This window comes from Crocuta crocuta, unplaced genomic scaffold, assembly GCF_008692635.1.
Source record: "Crocuta crocuta isolate KB4526 unplaced genomic scaffold, BGI_CrCroc_1.0 scaffold36, whole genome shotgun sequence".
Lineage (NCBI taxonomy): Eukaryota > Metazoa > Chordata > Mammalia > Carnivora > Hyaenidae > Crocuta > Crocuta crocuta.
In genome coordinates this window covers 15,473,628-15,491,513 of record NW_027532203.1, presented here as the reverse complement: position 1 = coordinate 15,491,513, position 17,886 = coordinate 15,473,628, and the positions used below count along the sequence as shown (strand labels likewise).

Sequence of the window (17,886 nt, the reverse complement as noted above, 5' to 3'; positions counted from 1 at the left end):
ATAAACCCAAGACTATGCAAGAAGGGTTTAAGCACATTAGGGACAGAGTCTTATAATTTTGCTTTAGACACCAATACTCAGAATGTTTCATTGGGAGGTCGGTTCCACCACTGTCTCTGCATCACCAGGCATTCAAAATATTTTCGAAAAACTTCTCCCAAGGCCCCTGTAATTTTGTTCTCAGAACATCTCCCCACAAGCTCATATGCATCTGTGGTTTGCTGACCCAGGGAAATGTGTCCCATACTAGGCAACAGCATCGTGGTTGTTAGTACCATTATTTGTTGAAAGCCCTCTGAAGGCAATTTATGTGATTTACATATTTTTAATATTCTCTTACTTTGGGCATTCTCCAGTTCTATGCAAAGATCAAAACTGGGCAGTTTCCATTTTATAGATTGGCACCTTTTATATGGCCATGGGGACTGCTTGGTGGCTGTAAATGATTATAATGTGAATTCATTTAGACTGAAATCATATACTTAAAAAAAACTGTCCAGATTTCAAGTGTTTTATTCTGAGTAGTAGGTACAAAAAATGACAGATGTGTCTTATTCCATATAGTTCAGCACTCTGTGCAGGCTCTCAGTCTCCGATTTGATCCCCTTTAAATGGAGCCAGAGGTGGGAAGGTGCCTTGTCAGACCTCATTGAGGAACTCCAGATTGAGATATGCTGGGATGTGGATGGAGTCCATGGTCAGAGAGGATGGATTAAATGGAAACAAGACTGGAAACATGTGCTTGAAGTCTAACAGCAGTTGCTGAGGGTCATTCCGTTCCTGTAGTTGTGCCTGTGGGGAAGAATAAGACCATGTAAAATACTTAAAATACCCAAATATAGCCAGTTTAGGTGAACTCTCAAAAGTGAATTAGCACGTATCATGGAAATATTTGTGAACACAATTAGGTTGGGCTTCAGGAGAACATGACCTTCTGTTTCGGGGGTATTTGGCAGGGAGAGGAGCCCCTTTTGAGGCTTGTTGGAGAACAGAGGACTTTAAGCTCTCCCCTAATCCTAATAAGTCTTTACAAATTTTTTTCATCTCAGGGAGAATAGAAAAGTACATTTCAGGTGCAAATCACACAGACTGGCACCAAAGTGAAGTGGTTAAGATGGTGGGCTCTGGAGGCAGACAGACTGAGCTCTGATCTGGTACGACCCTGGGCAAATCCCTGAACCTACGTATATCTATTCCTTAGTTTTCTCGTCTGTAAACTGGAATGGGGGCTGTGACAGCATATAAAATGGCAGAGTGGGAGGCACTGGGGCTCAGTCCCTCCACTGAAGCAACCACTGAGCTGGAAAAAGCAATGCTATCAACTACTTTGGAACGCTGAAGTCTGACTGGCCACTCACAACGAGCAGGAGTGTGCCTGATGGAGGGGGAGGCCGCTTATCCTGGCTAAGAGAGCAGTATGTGCGAACCAGCCACTATGCCCAGTCTCCGGCCCTGGAGCAGCTGTAGGGGGAAAGGCCTGCACTCCTGGAGAAGCTGGCTGGTGCGGCAGGGCAGGCAGTGGGACCTTGTCCTCCAAAATCTGGGCTCATGCCCTTGTTGGTCTGGCATTCCCTCATAGGCTGGCACAGATGCCTGCCTTGATTTTGGCTTCTCTTGGGATACAGCAGCTTCCCCCAGTGGTATTGACTAGAAGATTTAAAGGGACACAGACTCTCTCCTTTCTCCCCCTGTTTGGAGCCAGACATTTTAGGAAAAGCAGAATAACTGAAGGGAAACTTTTCAGTTTACTAAAGAGGTTCAACAGAAGCCTTGGGCAGGCAGAAGAAATGATCAGTGAACTTGAAGATAAGGCAACTGAAATTACCCAGTTTGAGGAACACGTAGAGAAAAGATGAATAAAGGTGAACAGAACCTGAGGGACCCATGGGATACCATAAAGCATACAACATATACATCACAGTAGTCCTGGAAGGAGAAGAGAGAAAGGGGCAGAAAATATCTGAAGAAATAACGGCTCCAAATGTCCCCAATCTGATGAAAGACACCCTCCTCCCCCAAGAAACTCAGCAAACTCCAAGCAGGATGAAAAAAGACCCAAGCGGGATCAAAGAGATTCACACTGAGACACATTCTAGTCACATCATCAAAGCCCAACAACAAGGAGGGAATCTTGAAAGCAGCCAGAGAGAAAGGACTCCTTGCATACAAGGTGTCCTCAAGGAAGACCATGGATGGATTTCTCATCAGAAACCATGGAGGTCAGAAGGCAGCCCTGAAAGAAACTGTTAACCAAAAACTCTACATCCGAAACTATCCCTCAACAAAGGAGGAGAAACGGAGTCATTTCCAGATAAATGAAAGCAGAGGAAACAAAAGTCCTATAGGCTGAAATGAAGGGGCCCTGAACAGTAACTCGAAGCCACAGAAGAAATAAAGAGCACAGGTAAATGTGAAAGCCAGCACCACACTTTTGGTTTGTAAGTCCTTTTTCCTATACAGAAAACAATTATAAATTTCTGTTAATGGGAACAGATGTGTAACATGTGACCTGTGACGCTAACGGCAGAAGGATGGAGATGTGGAGCAGCGGAACTTGAAACTGAGTTAGTATTATTTAAATTAGGCTGAGAGTTTCAGATGTTAACTGCAATCAAGGTATACAGAATATATATACAGAGAATGAAAGCAGGGAATCAAAACGGTATACTACACACACACACACACACACACACACACACACACACACACACGCAGTCATGAGGAACATAAAACATAGGCAGGCATACAGGAAACCAGTAACTGCAGGTCAGATGTGATTACCGGTAAAGAGTTCACATTTTGTAAAGGACACAGAATAGTGTCTGGCACTAGGTGAGTCCCGTGTTTGCTCTGATCTTTACAACACTTTTCTTTGTAACTTCTGCTCGTGCACATCCCATTACCTCTGAACCGTGAACCCAGGTGCAGCTGTACTTTTATAAATGCCACAGAGACTAGTTAACTGAGTACTTCCAAGAGGAAAATCCAACACAGCCTGAATCTGTAAAAACATGGCTCATCTCCTACTAGCTTAAGCTAGGAAAACATTTCCCCTTGTTAGAAAACACGCACCCCTGTTGCTTCAGATAGTGACAACATTTTGAGATGTTGTAACTTTCTAGAGGACTCATTATTTCTCCATTTTGGAGAAGACCAACTGATGCTTATTTGTTGAACTCCTCTAGCATTCGCACCTTACAGCTGACTAATGCTCCTAGCACCTCCGGTTTCCTAAAGCCTTCAAGTAGGGCTGAGGTCAGAAAGTAACGCAATAGCATTTGAAAAGTGCCAAGAGACAGGTTTCTAGAATAAAATCAGTATGGGCGTAGGATTGAGAGGAGTCTACGGTGGCTGTGGAATGCATAAAGGTGTACCTACATGGCTAATGAATGGAAAATGCTTTCAATTTCCAGTTGTCGATTTAAATTTTTAAAAAATGTTTATTCGTTTTTGAGAGAAAGAAACACACACAAAGTGTGAGCAGGGGAGGGGCAAAGAGAGAGGGAGACACAGAATCTGAAGCAGGCTCCAGGCTCTGAGCTGTTGGCACAGAGCCTGACGTGGGGCTTGAACCTATGAACCAGGAGATCATGATTTGAGCTGATGTTGGATGCTTAACTGACCGAGCCACTTAGACTCCCCCAACACCAAAAATTTTTGATAGCATTTCCAGCTACTGAAATTGGTAGCTGAAGAAGACTCAATATCTGACTTGGACCTTCAGAGGCCTTCTGGTCAACCTCTGCTACATTTTGCCTGTGCCCTCAATTCAAAGCCAAAGTCTGACATGGCAGTATTCTTTGACCTTTGGCCTGACTACTCTTCTTCTAAACAGTGCCATTGTCAACATGTAAGCAGTTCCAGCTCTCCCTCTGATGTGTTTTAGATATTTACAGCCAAATAAGACTTTCTAAACTCATACTTTGATTTGTGTAAATGATCATTGCTCCATAAAAATCAGTGCTGAGTCAGACAGCCCAGTAGCTTCAAATTCTCCAATTTCAGTAGCTGACCATAGCTGTGTCCTAACTGGATCTTTTCACATCAGCATGCCTCTTGAGATAGCCGTGTATTCAAATCTCTGTCTGCTTTTCCCTGTGGTCTGCATGTTACTACATTTTCTCCCCTGCCCTTAGATGAACAACCTTCCATCAGACTTGGACCTCCAGCATCTGTTCTCTACTTACACGCAATGCTGGAGTTTGTTTATTCTTTGCCATAGCCGACTTTCTCCATTCCTTGACCGCTACATCGAAATGCTGTTCGGTGTTATGAATAAAATCCCGAGTATACATCAAAGGGAATAGCTTCTTTTACCCCATGTTTTCTCAAGGTTCTTCAGGGTCTTTCATAAACCCTCATTTTAATTCCCCCTTTCCTGACTCCTCTGATCATTTTCCTCCTTTTTATCTGTGTTTCACATATTGGTGTCACTTCACTGGCTAAAGAGGTTTAGAAGCATGGGAAAGTATTATATCTCCTCAAGATGTTCTCCATGTAGAACAACAGGAGAAATGGTTGGTCACTGTTTTTCTGAGTCATCTGGATGTGATTCATTATGCAGATGCCATAAGCCACAGTCCTAAGTTAGGCATTCAGCTCAAATTATCTATAACTCAGCTTTAAATTAAGAAAAAAAAAGCAAAAACAAAAAAACCCATAGTCTCAAGATGGATTTGAATAATCATTTCCCTGATAAATTTCCTTTTAAGCATATTCCTGAGGGCAAATATTCTAAGTCGTAAAGACAAGATTGAAGAGCTCAAGTTGTTTTATAAAAAAATATTTCTTAGTTCGGTTCATGGGTAGGGGATTGATATTCTGCATACTTTCTTATTCTATTTGGTGCTATAGTTCAGTGAAGTGCTAAGTGGTAAATAATACTTAGTCTAGGTCTAAAATCTGAGCAGAGATTATAAAAGTCGTGTGTGTATCATAAAGTTATTTAGAGGTGATATGGTTAGTGTTTACCTAAAGGGAAAGCCTAAGAATATAAGGTGTTTTGGCATATAAGATAACCAGCAATTTAGTAATAAAGAGAGGTTAAAGGTTAAAATCTAAGGGTAAAATATAAACTTCGATTTCCTTTCTTACTTTTAGACCAAGATTTTATAAAGTTGATTACAATTTTTAAAACTCACCTGGATTGTTCGTATAAAGCCCACGGTTACCCGTTCTTCAAATTCATTCAGGGGAGTATAAAGGTTTAAAATTTTGACAATCTGTTGGAATGAAAACAAAAGCTTAGCACAGACCTAAAGGAACAGAAGACAACTTTTGAATTTCAGAGAATATAGGACATCGGCACAAGAGTACAATCCTCTTTAGACAGGACCCACAGCTCTGAGCTGGAGAGACAGCTGGGAGTCTAATTAATAAACTACAGTCCATAGGCTTTGTTGGGAGATCTGAGCCCTCTTACTGCATTCCTGTCTCCTACATCCACCCATCCCTCCAGCTCCTGGCTTGGAAGATGATAATTCTAGGTAACGGTTGCCTGATATCCTCAGCTTCTTTTTTTTTTAATTCCCTGAAGTTCACCTTCCAGGTAAACCCTAGATTTTTTTTTTTCATGTTCTTATTTATTGTTAAAGACAGAAAGAGTGCACACACATCGGGGAGGGGCAGAGTGAGAGGGAGACAGAGGATCTGAAGCAGGCTCTGCACCAACTGCAGAGTCTGATGCTGGGCTCAAGCTCGTGAACTGTGAGACCATGACCTGAGCCAAAGTCAGATGCTTACCCAACTGCGCCAATCAAGTGCCCCTGAAATCCTCGGCCTCTTCTAGTAGTCACTGAAAGGTTTCTTTTAAAGAACACTGGGTATTTTACCTTATATAATAAAAGTGTTTAACCATCACTCTCTCCCTCCCACCACCCCCAAAACCACTTATAAAGGAACAGATTTTTTTCCTATTTGAACCTAGGATAATCTCCTGTCTGCCTACCAATGATCTAGTGGAAGTAGCCTGCCTAAATGCAAAGCAATGCCAGTTGAATTCTAGAAGTAAACTTCTGAAAGCAAAATATTTTTTAAAAGGGGGATAAAGTTTGAAAACTTGCAGTACATTTATGCAAGAAGCATTTTCCTTAAGAGTTTGGCATGTCATCTTTTTAGTAGTTAATGGGGGAAGTGAGGAAAGGTGTATTTACTTTACAATACCCAGTTTGGATTTTGCTCTTTAGGTGTTAGATAGGGAGAAGAAGGTGCATGATTTATCTTGGAAAGTCTGATTTCCTTGTGCTGATCTTATTTTGTGAGGCCACCCTGTATGGGCCCATTTCTAAATGGGCACACCCATGATGGAGGGCAAGTCACCCTGTGTGGGGACTGGATTTATCTTTTGATAGACTGGTAATAGCTCTGCAGCAGAGTCCTGATATAAACACTACTTGGCCGGGGTAGGGTTAGGGGAGGTGGGGGAAAGACACATTCAAATGCCTCTAGGTTAAAATCATGCTAATGGATTATAAGTGAAAACATGACCATAATGAAAGTAGAGTTGTAAAGAAAGTGATGTATTTAATGCCAAATGCCTGATGCTGCCCATTTCTGAACAAAATTTGAAATTTCTAGTGAGAAATATTCTAGAATTCTGTTTTAAAATGTTTTTACCTTAAAAAAATGAATGAAAATTAAAAAAAATAAGGACTCTTGAGTAGCTCAGTCAACAAGCATCTGACTTTTTTTTTTTAATGTTTTATTTATTTCTAGGAGAGAGGTAGAGACAGCATGAGCAGGGGAGGGTCAGAGAGAGAGGGAGTCACAGACTGAAACAGGCTCCAGGCTCTGAGCTGGCAGTCAGCACAGAGCCTGACGCGGGGCTCGAACCCACGAACCACGAGATCATGACCCAAGCGAAAGTCGGACGCTTAACCGACTAAGCCACCCAGGCGCCCCAACAAGCATCTGACTCTTAATTTTGGCTCATGTCATGATACGGTGGCTGTGAGATGGACACCCCTGCTGGGCTCCATACTGGGTGTGGAGCCTGCTTAGGATTCTTTCTCCCCTCCCTGGCTTGTGTGTTTGGGGGAGCACTTTCACTCTCTCATTCTCAAAAAACAAAAACCCAAAAACCACCACCGAAAAACGTTTTCACCTAAGCTTACTATCTTATCTAAGTGAGCAAGAGGAACCAGAAAGTTATTGGGGGAATGGTGGCATCTTGTTTCAAAGGCCAAGGTGGTCTTTACTGCATCAGGAACATCCGGTCTGCTGCACTAACAACCCACCATCCAGAATGGACTCGGAAGGGAAGGCCAGACACCCACACTGGTGGGGCCGCCACGGTCATACCTGCTGGGTGCTGAGGGAGGTGCACAGGGAGCAGATGGCCTCTGCATCCTCGGGGGTTTTCTTCTTTAACTGCAGGAGCTGGGCTGCTTGGATCAGAGGTTCCATGGTCTGGACTGCTCCGCTCTGGTGAAGGTTTCTTCCCCGAAGCCACTCTTCAAGTTGACTTATATTGTACCTTAGATACAAGTCAAAGTGAGCTGTGTTAAGCCAGTCCTCCTAACACACTGGGCGTGCACACCTGTTGTGTTCATTGTGCGGCCTAGTTGCAAACAGTGTGATCATTCTCTTCACTTCATTAGCTCAAGTGGGCAAAAGCTGGAAAAGCACCCAGCACTGGGCAGCATTTTGCTGAATTAATAAGTGAATGATTAGGTGCTTAAAATCAAGCAAAGATGAGTTCCTGAAAGGTCTGTGTTAAGTTAATGGGAAAATGAAGCATTACATAGATTGAATTAAATGCTTTTAAGGCTTTTAACTAATTTGTTTAACAGGTCACCAACTCCGTGTTGTTGAATTCCACCAACAGATGGTGATGGAATTGAGTCACATACCCACTGTCACAAGGACCACCAGTTAGATGTGGATTCCACTTTCAGAGACAAAGTCCCTGTGCTCGACTCCAGCCTGGGTGTGCGGGCCCCTCCACCAGGGTGGCAGGGGCGAGGCACCACTCTCCTACCTGAGCTGCATGCCTGTGCTCCAAGAGCAGACGTCCTTCCGCAGAAGCAGGTTGTTGAGGGTCACAGCGTTGATCATGTAGAAAAGCTGCTTGAACACCTGCAGGATGATCTCGGGGTCCAGGCCCTGGTCGCACATGACCGTGTGAAAGGAGTTCATCTGGCGGATGATGGCTTCTAGGCAGTAGGAGTTGTCCCCGTCCACCATGCTGGAGGAGCGCTTGCGGTAGCCCGTTGGCTTCACACCAGAGAGACCCTGAATGCTCTCATTTTCTAACATCGCAGAAACTGAAAGAAAGGCAGGATGAGAGAAGCTTGCATGTTCCCTACAGAAGATCTGGTTTTGGACCAATCAGATCAAACCGTACTTGAGACTTTGGCAATGTCACCATCCACCAGTTGATGTGCTTAGAAACTGAAGGCATTTAGCAGCTGAATTTCTAATGTGTTGGTCTCTATGTGGAACAAAATTTCCATACAGAAATCTCGAATCACATCTGTAGACCAAACTTTCACTTAAATTTATTGGTGATGGGATGACAATAATGGGCATGTACCTACTCAGTTCTGTACTGTGTCCACAGTTTGAGAATTGAGCAACTTGGGTATCGTCCTGGTCTACCCACTGACTTGGCCCTAGACCCTGAGATCATCCCACTGATGTTCAAATAACTCTTTTTATATGAGCCATGGACCATATAAATCTTAGGTTAACTTGTCTGTCATACTTACTGCACAGTGTTTCACTATGTGCCAGGTGATTTATGCTCAGTATTTCTTTCCCTCTTTCAACAACCCATTTCCTAACCAGGAAGTTGAAGCATCAGGACATTAAATTACTTGCCTAAGGTCACAATGCCAGGAGTTGGCAGGGCCAGGATTTGTGCCCAGGAATGACCAACTCCAGACCTGGCGCTGTTAACCATCACGTTATTTTGAGTCATAAAGTATTCCCAGTTCTCCCTAGGCCTGTTACCTCAAAAAGATTGTCAGATGGGGAGAAGAATATGGAATACAACCTAACCTAGAAGTTTCTGGATGGCATGAAAGACCTGTCCTACTTGGAATTCACCTATAACCTATTTATGTTTTAAAGACCTGGGGGGAAGCTTTACAGCATAGGCCCAAGGGACAATTCCCTCCCTAGCCTTTATGGGACACACAGTGATGCGCGCACATGTCATCTTTCTTTTAACTTACCAAATAACAGCTTTTTTCAATCTGATTTCATGTGAAGTGCCCAAGTATATGGCTTTGGACAGAGGGTTCGATAAACATTTATTGAACTGGTACTTACTACTGTGTCCTCTCACATGCACATGCTTACTTTTTCCCCCCATGAATAAAGTGTACATGTGGGCACAGGGAATATATTTTTTTCACCATATATGCATTTATACCTTTCGAATTTATATTTATCACCTATGGAAGGTTTCATAGCTCTGAGCACACAGCACACACACACCTCCTTGCTGCCTTGATTGGGAAGGTCCTGGTTTTCTGACGGCCATGCCTAAGATACCGGTTTTCCTAAAAGCAGGCATGTGCACCATCGTTTCTGACCCCATGACGAGTGCTGGACATCGCCCACTGCCACCTTACCTATCATAGGCTGCAAGACCCCCTCGGCGATTTTAATGAGTTGCTGGTAGATTTGAATGGAAAGGTCACTCAGCACCTGGCGGTATTCAGTGAGGTCAAAGTTCTTAAGACAGTGCTCGTTCTGCTTGGCAGTATTCTGAGTCATGAAGCCCTGCAGAAAGAGAGCCAGCAGGGGGTACTTTAGAGGCTCAGTCGTCTGCTGGGTCAGCAGGACTTGCGGGCCTCAGGTGACTTTCATATTGCCCTATCTGTGGGGCCCGATCAGGCTCTATTAATATGAGGTTCCACAAGAGCCTGTAGAGCTTCTTGTGGCCTCAGGGGTAGCCCTTTAATTTGAAGGCAGAGCAAAAACTCAGCATGATAGAGAAGTCGAAGCCGCTTAATTTAAAAAGCCTAAATCGTTTAGTCCACCTCCTGAGGTGGTAATTTCCCTACGGCAGCAAACCCACATTGGTAGCAGGTCCAGGGAAAGAGGGATTCAGGCTGTCAGATCCTGTCCCATTCTCTTCCTAATAGGTCAGATTACTTTAAGATGTGAAATACACAGCCACTAAATGAGTACGGCCCTGGATCAGATGGTTTTGATAATGAGAAGTTTTACATGGATTCTATTGTTGGGTGTCAGAATAAGCCGCAATGATTTCATGGCTATAGCACCATGTCCTCTTAGCTTTCTATGCTAACAAGATGAAATAATGTTAAATTGAAAGGTTTGCTAATATTGAAAAGGATTCATGTGACCAATGTCCCTTTGCATGCAAGCCAAGGTAAACCAACAGGAGCCGGAAAGGTGTTTTCAGAAGAGTGACCACCCCCAGCAAAGTCTCTCATACTAGGTCACGGTACAATTCTTTTTAATGCTTATTTTTGAGAGAGACAGAGCGTGAGTTGGGGAGGGCCAGAGAGAGGGAGACAGAATTTGAAGCAGGCTCCAGAGTTGTTAGCCCAGAGCCTGACATGGGGCGTGAACCGTGAGATCATGACCTAAGCCGAAGTTGGATGCTTAACCGACTGAACCACCCAGGCACCCCACAAAGCAATTTTTAATAAAAAAAAAAAAAAAAATAAAAATAAAAAGCAGGTGCAATAGCTAAGATATATATTTTTCCCCCTCTTTATTTAGACTGCACACCTCTGGTTATACTGTACTTCAAGTCTTATGCCTCTCATTATGTTATTCTCAATATAAGCAAAAAAGGAAGGGGAGAAAGGAACGTCAATGGAACCTCCAGGGATCTGGGAGGAGTTGGGATTCTTGCTGGAGAAACCAGAACGAAGACATATGCCACATGGCACAAAGTCACTGGGCTAAATGCAGAGTATGGCCACAGTTCTTTCGGGGGCCAGTGTTGGGAATGGTGAGCTCCAGGTGAAGCTGGGGGCCCTCAAGGATCAGAGTAGAATATGAAAATAATGCAGTCAGCTGGGCTCCAGGCTGAGTAATCAAATTTGGCTAGGAATATAAAGCTGGGCCTTAAGGCCAATGTGCACAAACGTAGTTTAATTATGTCGTGCCTCTGGTTCTGTGTCTGCCTTAAAATGGACAAACTAATTGGTTGGCTTGGGAGGTCATCTTATACATCAGACAACTACCTGAGCTTTCTTCCAGCATTTAGTGAGATGGGGTTCTTCCAGGAATTTGGGGTCACAAGGGTTTCCTTGGAGAGTCCCAGGAGCACCGAGACAACGGATGGGTCGTGTAAACTCATTTCTCCACCAACTCTACTTATTGGATTCAGGGTGCTCTCTGGGGCTCCTGGGACCCTGCAGGTCACCTAGAGACAGGTATCCTGTGGCCCACCTATTACTGCCTCTATCCCGAAGTCCCAGACGGTTCTCCACAGACCTTACATCCTCTCCTCCAGGTAGAATACATTTGGACAGAGCAGGGCTACCTTCCATGACACACCAAACCCCAATTCTGAGCAGAGACCTGAGGTGCTCCAAAGCAGAACACATATTGTGGTGTCCAAGGAAATGAGGGTTTGATGGAAGAATGTGGGGGCACTTGAATGGTTTCTAAGTGCTCTTTAGGGGATGGGGCTCAGCTCACCTCGTCCCCACTGTATTGTTTCAAACAGTGAAGGAGGCGACAGGTGTTGGATAACCAGAATGATGTCATCTCAAAGTCGTCATTGTGCTTCTGTGAAAAGAAAAAAGATGTCCCTACTTATGAGCAGTGGTGCCCATCTGGGTAAATGCTCACCTGGTATCTCTCTCCAGTTCCCACAACAACTCCACATGCCCCCAGCAGGCGTGATGGGCAGGCAACTGCCAGTCATGAAGACGAGATCCGCTGTCCAGAGGTTGTACTTCCCGTTCCTTCACTAGTGGGGATGCCACACAGACCTCTCTCCCCCCTGGTTCCCTGGCCTGTGGCCCACACCTGAATGCACACTCGCAAAGCTAGGCTACCTCTATGGCTGACGAGTACAAAGCCAGGGGACAGACAAGGCATGAGATCAGCAGCCCTGGGCTGTACACGAACCACTGGACATCTGGCCCTGGCAGGTCCTGATCTCTCAGTTACCCAACCTAAGGGATGTAAGGAGCAAGCCAGTGAAAAACTCTAGCACCCTATTATCTAGAGGGCAGATGTCCCATGGCTTCAACCATCTGGAAAAGGGCTATGAACCATGACTTGATGAAAAAGGCTGTTCGACAACCCAAAGAGCTATGACACAGTTTCTGTCCCAAGGCCAATAACCGCACGGAACTCATTTTGTCAGGTTGAATTGTCTCTGTTTAAACATCCGAAGGTAGGAGCTATGATGACCACAGAATCAGAGTTCTACAGAAAGTGACGGGTGGGGCTGGGCATGCTAGGGACAGAGCCTGGTCGTTAGGAAAGGTTTCCCTGAAGAAGAAACCTGTGAAGTCAGCCCAGGGCTCACCCAGATGGTACTCATTTTAGAGGTCGAGGCAGGAGACCCCAACCTGGTCCCCACTGTGTCTGTTTAGGGCCAGGAGGGGATGAAATGGCCTGTGGGGCCCAGAACTGGGCAGGTGGTGCAGAGACCTAGACCGGTGGGCAGGAAGCTAGGAGTTCAAGGCTGGTGCTGATGTGCTCCCAGAAGGAAAAAGGGGGTGAGCGATAGCGGCTTCGTGTGTCTCTGAATCAGCCTGGACTCCGAGCTTTGGAGGATGGCTTGCAGCTTGCAGGGGAGTGTGTAGGAGGCCTGAGGGTAGTCTTTGGGAGCACCGCCGTGTGGGGCTTGGGCCCATGCATTGGAACAAATCCCTCCTAGTGGGAACTGTGCTCCCCCAAAAATCTCACCACTCCTTGCAGCCTCCATGTGGTCAGCCTACAGGCCAGCCTCTCTGCAGAGGCAGCCACTACACTGGTGAGGAGTCCTGTGCCTGCAGGTGGGGTCGCCAAACCTCCCCTGTTCCGGCCTAGGCCTCCTCAATTGCAAGCTGATGGATGTGTGCACCCTTTGCCATGCCATCGCCCCGGGTGCTGGGCACCCAGCTCTGTGGAAAGGTCTGGGAGAAGGCCTGGATTCAGGCTGTGCTCCTGGACATCACTCCAGGGCAGGGTGAGCCCACCCTTCACTGAGGCAGGACATCCTCCTTGCATTTCTGGCCAAGGCTTTTGGAAGCACCAGGTGCCCTGGATTTCTGGACATCCTGCCATTTTGGAGCCCGAGGATCCTTTTCTAGAAGCTGCCTAGGCAATCTGGTTCCACCCCAAGCTGATTCTGTGCTTTCGTTGTTTACCTTCAGAGCTGGAGATGGGAGAAAACCTGCTGCTGCAGAGCCCAGAAGGACAGCGGCTATGAGGACATGTAGGTTTCCCTCCATCTACTGCAAACACCACCTCCGGCCAGGGGCACTCACCTTCAGGACTTTCTTAATGCCGTTGATGGTGGAGGTCAGCAAGGAGTGCACCTTGAGGTCGTCGTTGACATAATCGGCGTGCCTGATGCACATGTAGAGGATGTAAGCGGGGAGACAGGGCACCGTGCCCGCCAGGGTCTGTGGCTTCAGGTCTGACGGTAACAAGCAGCCGAGAATTAGATTATAGCACATGCTTGGGGGCTCTGGGAATCCTGGTCTGATGTACAAAGATCTTCCATATTTTCCTTATGCTCATTTAAGAACACACTCTCATGGAGGTGAGGGAGGGGGACCAGGGAAGAGGGCAAGAAGCTGCCTTGGATACACAAACACCTTCTGACCCTGACGACTAGTTTCAGAAACTAGTTAAAAACTTCTACCTAATTGGACTATAACGCTAACTAAAACAAGCTCCTAATGCCTCATCCTTACAACATGAAGGGAAAGAGCCCACAGGCAGCTCGCTGCCTGAGTTTCCATAGAGGCCATGGCCCTTGGCCACAAGAAGGTTCTCCAAATGGCTCTCCAACCAGCGAAAGCTCAGGGTAGGGGCCTGCTGTGCCCACAGCTACTGCCTGTCACAGATACAATGGGCCCTTTGGCAGTGGGTTGCAAGAAGGGGTCCAAGGAGAACTTGGCAAACTGCACATTCCCGAAGACAGCCTGTGTGCCAAGGGCTGGGAGGCCACAGGGACCTTTAGCCTACTTAGCTATCAGTGTGGAAACTATTTAGCTGGCAGAGGTGCCCAGACATTCTCAGAGCCAATAACGGCTCGAGTAGGCCCTCGACTGGCCACAGCCACGCCCTCGCCCCCCTCCCCTGCAGGGCCACCACATGGCGGGCGTTTCACCAGCCCCTCCCCTGCTGGCCTAACCCACGTATAGCTCGCAAACGGCTTGTCAAGTCCTGGAATGTCCTACTGGGACTTGGGTCCTATTTCCCATAGACTTTCTTGGTCTGCCCAGCTGAATGTAGCATCTTGGGGGAAGGGACCGTGGCTCTACGTTTCTCTGTCCTCCAAAGCAACAACCAGCCAGCGTGGGTACCCTCAGAGGACCAAGTCTTGGCATTAGTTTGGAGGACAAGAGAGAGGGAACGGTGGAGGGAAGGTGACTGGGCACTGTGTGCAGGCAGCTTAGCAGGAGACGGCCTTGCCTGGGGCCCCCTGGGCACGGGCACAGGGAGGAGCCACCGGCCTGCTGGCACACGCAGCCTCCATCACTAGGTTTTCACTCTAATGTTGTCAACGTTGAGTTTCGGTCACCACAGATTAGAGACTCGTCCCTAGCAGCACGAGAACAAGATGCAGCCTGTGTAAGGAGATGTGGGAGGACTCCTGTCACATCGTAGGACAACTGTAGGGGAAGTCAGCCTTTGTCAAAAGAACAGAACACTCAACTACTGCAAATACGCAGAGCAAAAACCCGAAGCAAATCCTGCGCTAGGCTGGAGTCACCCTATTCTTCTGTGGCCCTGGCCTGGTGCCCAGCAGGGTGGGAGCTCTCTAAGCTTACATTTCTCTGAAACAATGTTTACCACTTATGTTAACTTCAAATACCCCTGCAAAAGCTACCACTTCTTCAAATCCCATGTGAGATTTTTCGTGGCTTTAGCACAGTACTTTCACCCGTTATGTTTCACAACAGGGGGCAGGTGGGGTCAGTCGCCTCACCCCCATTTTACAGAAAACCTGAGGCCCCCGAGAATGGAGCTCGCGGCTCAGAGCCCAGGGAACCAGGCTACCAAAGATTCTTCCTTTCTCTCATCCAGGACTCTGTTCTCCATGCCTCTCTCCCTACCCTGCAGGCAGGTGCCTACTGGGCTGGCACACAGCAGGAAGGCAGGCGTGTTGAAGCCAGATGGAGAGGGGTCAGGAGGGACAGAGCTGCTGCGACTGGCATACCAGGCCTGAGGCTGGCGGTGGGTGAGGTAAGGGGGAACGGAGGGCTGAGGCTGGGTGGGGGGCGCAAAGTGGGGAGTGGGTCCTGGTGGGATGGCAGTGGAGTCGGGGGGGGNGGGGGGGGGGGGGGGGGGGGGGAGCCTAGGGGGTTGGGTCATCACAGAGGGTCCTGACCTGTCACGAGGTTCCGAATGAGAAGGGCCTCGTCTTCCTTATGGTACTCCAGCATGCCCTGGAAGTCCTTCTCCTTCCGCTGGACGGTGACCTGCCTGTTGAGCTCATGACGTCTCCTCTCACTCTGGGCCAGCGCCTGGGCAGCTGCGCAGGAAAGAGACAGGGAGCATGAAGAGACACCTCCAGGCTGCAGGCCCAAGAGGCAGGGATGCCTTAGGTCGGTGGTGTCTGAGCCTGGGCCTGGGGACCCAGCATTCTGGGCTCTCTGAGCTCCCGCACCCCTCACGTGGTCTGTCCCCGCAGCCCAGGCCACACTCCAAGCATGACCCAAGTTGCTTAGCACCAGGCACTGAGGTCTGTGCCAGGCAAGGGTGGAGCCAACCTCCCACTAGGCAGGCAGAGCAGGGGGATCCTGGGAAGGACGGAAGGTCCAGGCTGCACGGCCCAGGCTGCCAGGGGGTGGGTACCCCCCCCTCCAGCTGTAAGAAATGGAGCTGCCATCTGTCTGGAAGGTGGTCATGGGCCCCGGCCGGCCGCCCTGTCGGGTTCCCTGCATGTGGCCACAGGGCAGCTGTCCGGACAGCTGCAGTGTAGCCCCATGTGTGTGCGGGGCCTGGGCACTGTCACGGATGTGAAGCAGGATAGTGGCAGTGGCACAGGGAGGTAAGGGACCATTTGTAGCCTCCAAACGCAGATCAAGAAGCAGGAGTGTGACAGGCAGTCTTTGCAACGATGCAAGTTTGCAAAGGATTCAAGAGGCATTTTGCTGGCATTTTGCTGGCTGGGGTAACAAAGGCTTGTCAAACCTCCCTCAGGACTTCCGTTGGCCTGACATCATGGGACAGGGTGGTGGGCACCTGCAGGGCTCTCCCGAGAGCCTGCTACCTACAGGGCACTGTTCTAAGCATGGGGGCAGATGTGATGGGGCCTCTCTCTGAGGACGCCCCAGTCTAGCTACGGAGACACACCCAGACGTTTCCATGGGAACACACATTACAGCACAGCCTGGCCAGGTGCCCGGCGCCGAGTGAGGGCTGCGGTGACTGCTGGAGCTCAAGGGAGAAGAGGTGAAGGTGGGGTGGGGATCTGAGCAACCAGGTGGGAAGGAGCTGACCCACCAGCCCCAGGGCATATAAGGCTCCCAGGGGCACCGGAGAGGGCAGAGCGAGCACCGAGAGGCAGGCATGCGCTGGAGGGGAGGCTCTGTGTGGGGCGGGCTGAGCGGGAGAGGAGTGGAGGGAGAGAGGGTGCAGCGCGTTCCGTGGGGAAAGAGGAGGTGGCTGGATACACGGGGCAGGGGCACGAGTGGGGAACGGGAGGCTGCCGCCGTCACGCGGGGCCTAGGGGAGGAGGGGCGGGCAGGGCAGGGAGAGCAGATGATGGTAGGTCTTCAGGATGGAACAAAACGGAGAAATCTGAAGCCTGTGTGACCAGGAGAACTCAAGAAGAACGGAGAAACCCAAGGACGGAGTGGGGCCGGACAGACCAGATAAGCCCTGGCCTCCTAGAGCCTCCTCTGGAGTAGCAGCTGGACGTGAACAAGTGATTAACCAACGTCTGTGTTGGGTGCTGTGCCCAGAGGCACGTGGTATTAAGGACAGTGAGAGACAGCACTTGAGCCCTGGGGACATGGATTTTTTTTTTTTTTAATATTTTTTTTATTTATTTCTAGGAGAGAGAGAGACAGTGTGAGCAGGGGAGGGTCAGAGAGAGAGGGAGTCACAGACTGAAACAGGCTCCAGGCTCTGAGCTGGCAGTCAGCACAGAGCCCGACGCGGGGCTCGAACCCACGAACCGCGAGATCATGACCCAAGCGAAAGTCGGACGCTTAACCGACTAAGCCACCCAGGCACCCCGGGGACATGGTTCTTGAGATGAGACTGAAGGGATGAGGGGAAGGATCCAGGCGGTGAGGGGACCAAGGGAGGATTCCACGCTAGGTGGCATGTGCCAAGAAGGTGTGGAGAATGACAGATTTATAGTAAGGAGTCAGGGCAAGAGAACATTCTGGATGTTTCTGGAAGAGCAATCTAAACCTGCCTGACCAGGGCCAGATTCCAGTTTGGAAATTTGGTCATAAGACTGACCGCTCTCCTTCCTGACTGCCCATCGCATCGAGTGAGGGTCCGGGTCTATGTGTCAGGTAGCATNGAAACCCTGCCAAAAAGTCTTGCCTTCCAGCTTTAAGTCCTTGGAGGGCAGGGCCATAAGGACACTGTCTCGGTGCAGAGCTCAGAGTAAGCACCCGAACACCTGATTTATGTACCTGAGTCCAGGATGTTGGAGCTTGTGGGCAGCTCTATCACGTGACTGGACTGGGCATGGGCACCAGGAAATTGGTAAAGCAGAATGAGTGTGCAGAAGGAAGCAGCAGTTCCCTTCCCGCACTCAGG

General features: G+C 48.3%; 1 protein-coding gene across 1 annotated transcript in view; it reads right to left on the bottom strand.

Moving 5' to 3' along the window:
* Positions 1 to 497: 497 nt before the first annotated feature.
* Positions 498 to 17,886, bottom strand: part of MYO5B (myosin VB) — a 307,312-nt gene continuing 289,923 nt past the window's right edge. The window contains exons 32-39 of the mRNA XM_077777644.1: positions 15,494 to 15,637; positions 13,419 to 13,570; positions 11,632 to 11,721; positions 9,579 to 9,729; positions 7,979 to 8,264; positions 7,300 to 7,474; positions 5,142 to 5,222; positions 498 to 792 (exon numbers count right to left, since the gene is read on the bottom strand). Of these exons, the coding sequence (XP_077633770.1) occupies positions 640 to 792; positions 5,142 to 5,222; positions 7,300 to 7,474; positions 7,979 to 8,264; positions 9,579 to 9,729; positions 11,632 to 11,721; positions 13,419 to 13,570; positions 15,494 to 15,637 (1,232 nt within the window). The 3' untranslated portion in view covers positions 498 to 639. The remainder of the gene's footprint in view (positions 793 to 5,141; positions 5,223 to 7,299; positions 7,475 to 7,978; positions 8,265 to 9,578; positions 9,730 to 11,631; positions 11,722 to 13,418; positions 13,571 to 15,493; positions 15,638 to 17,886) is intronic.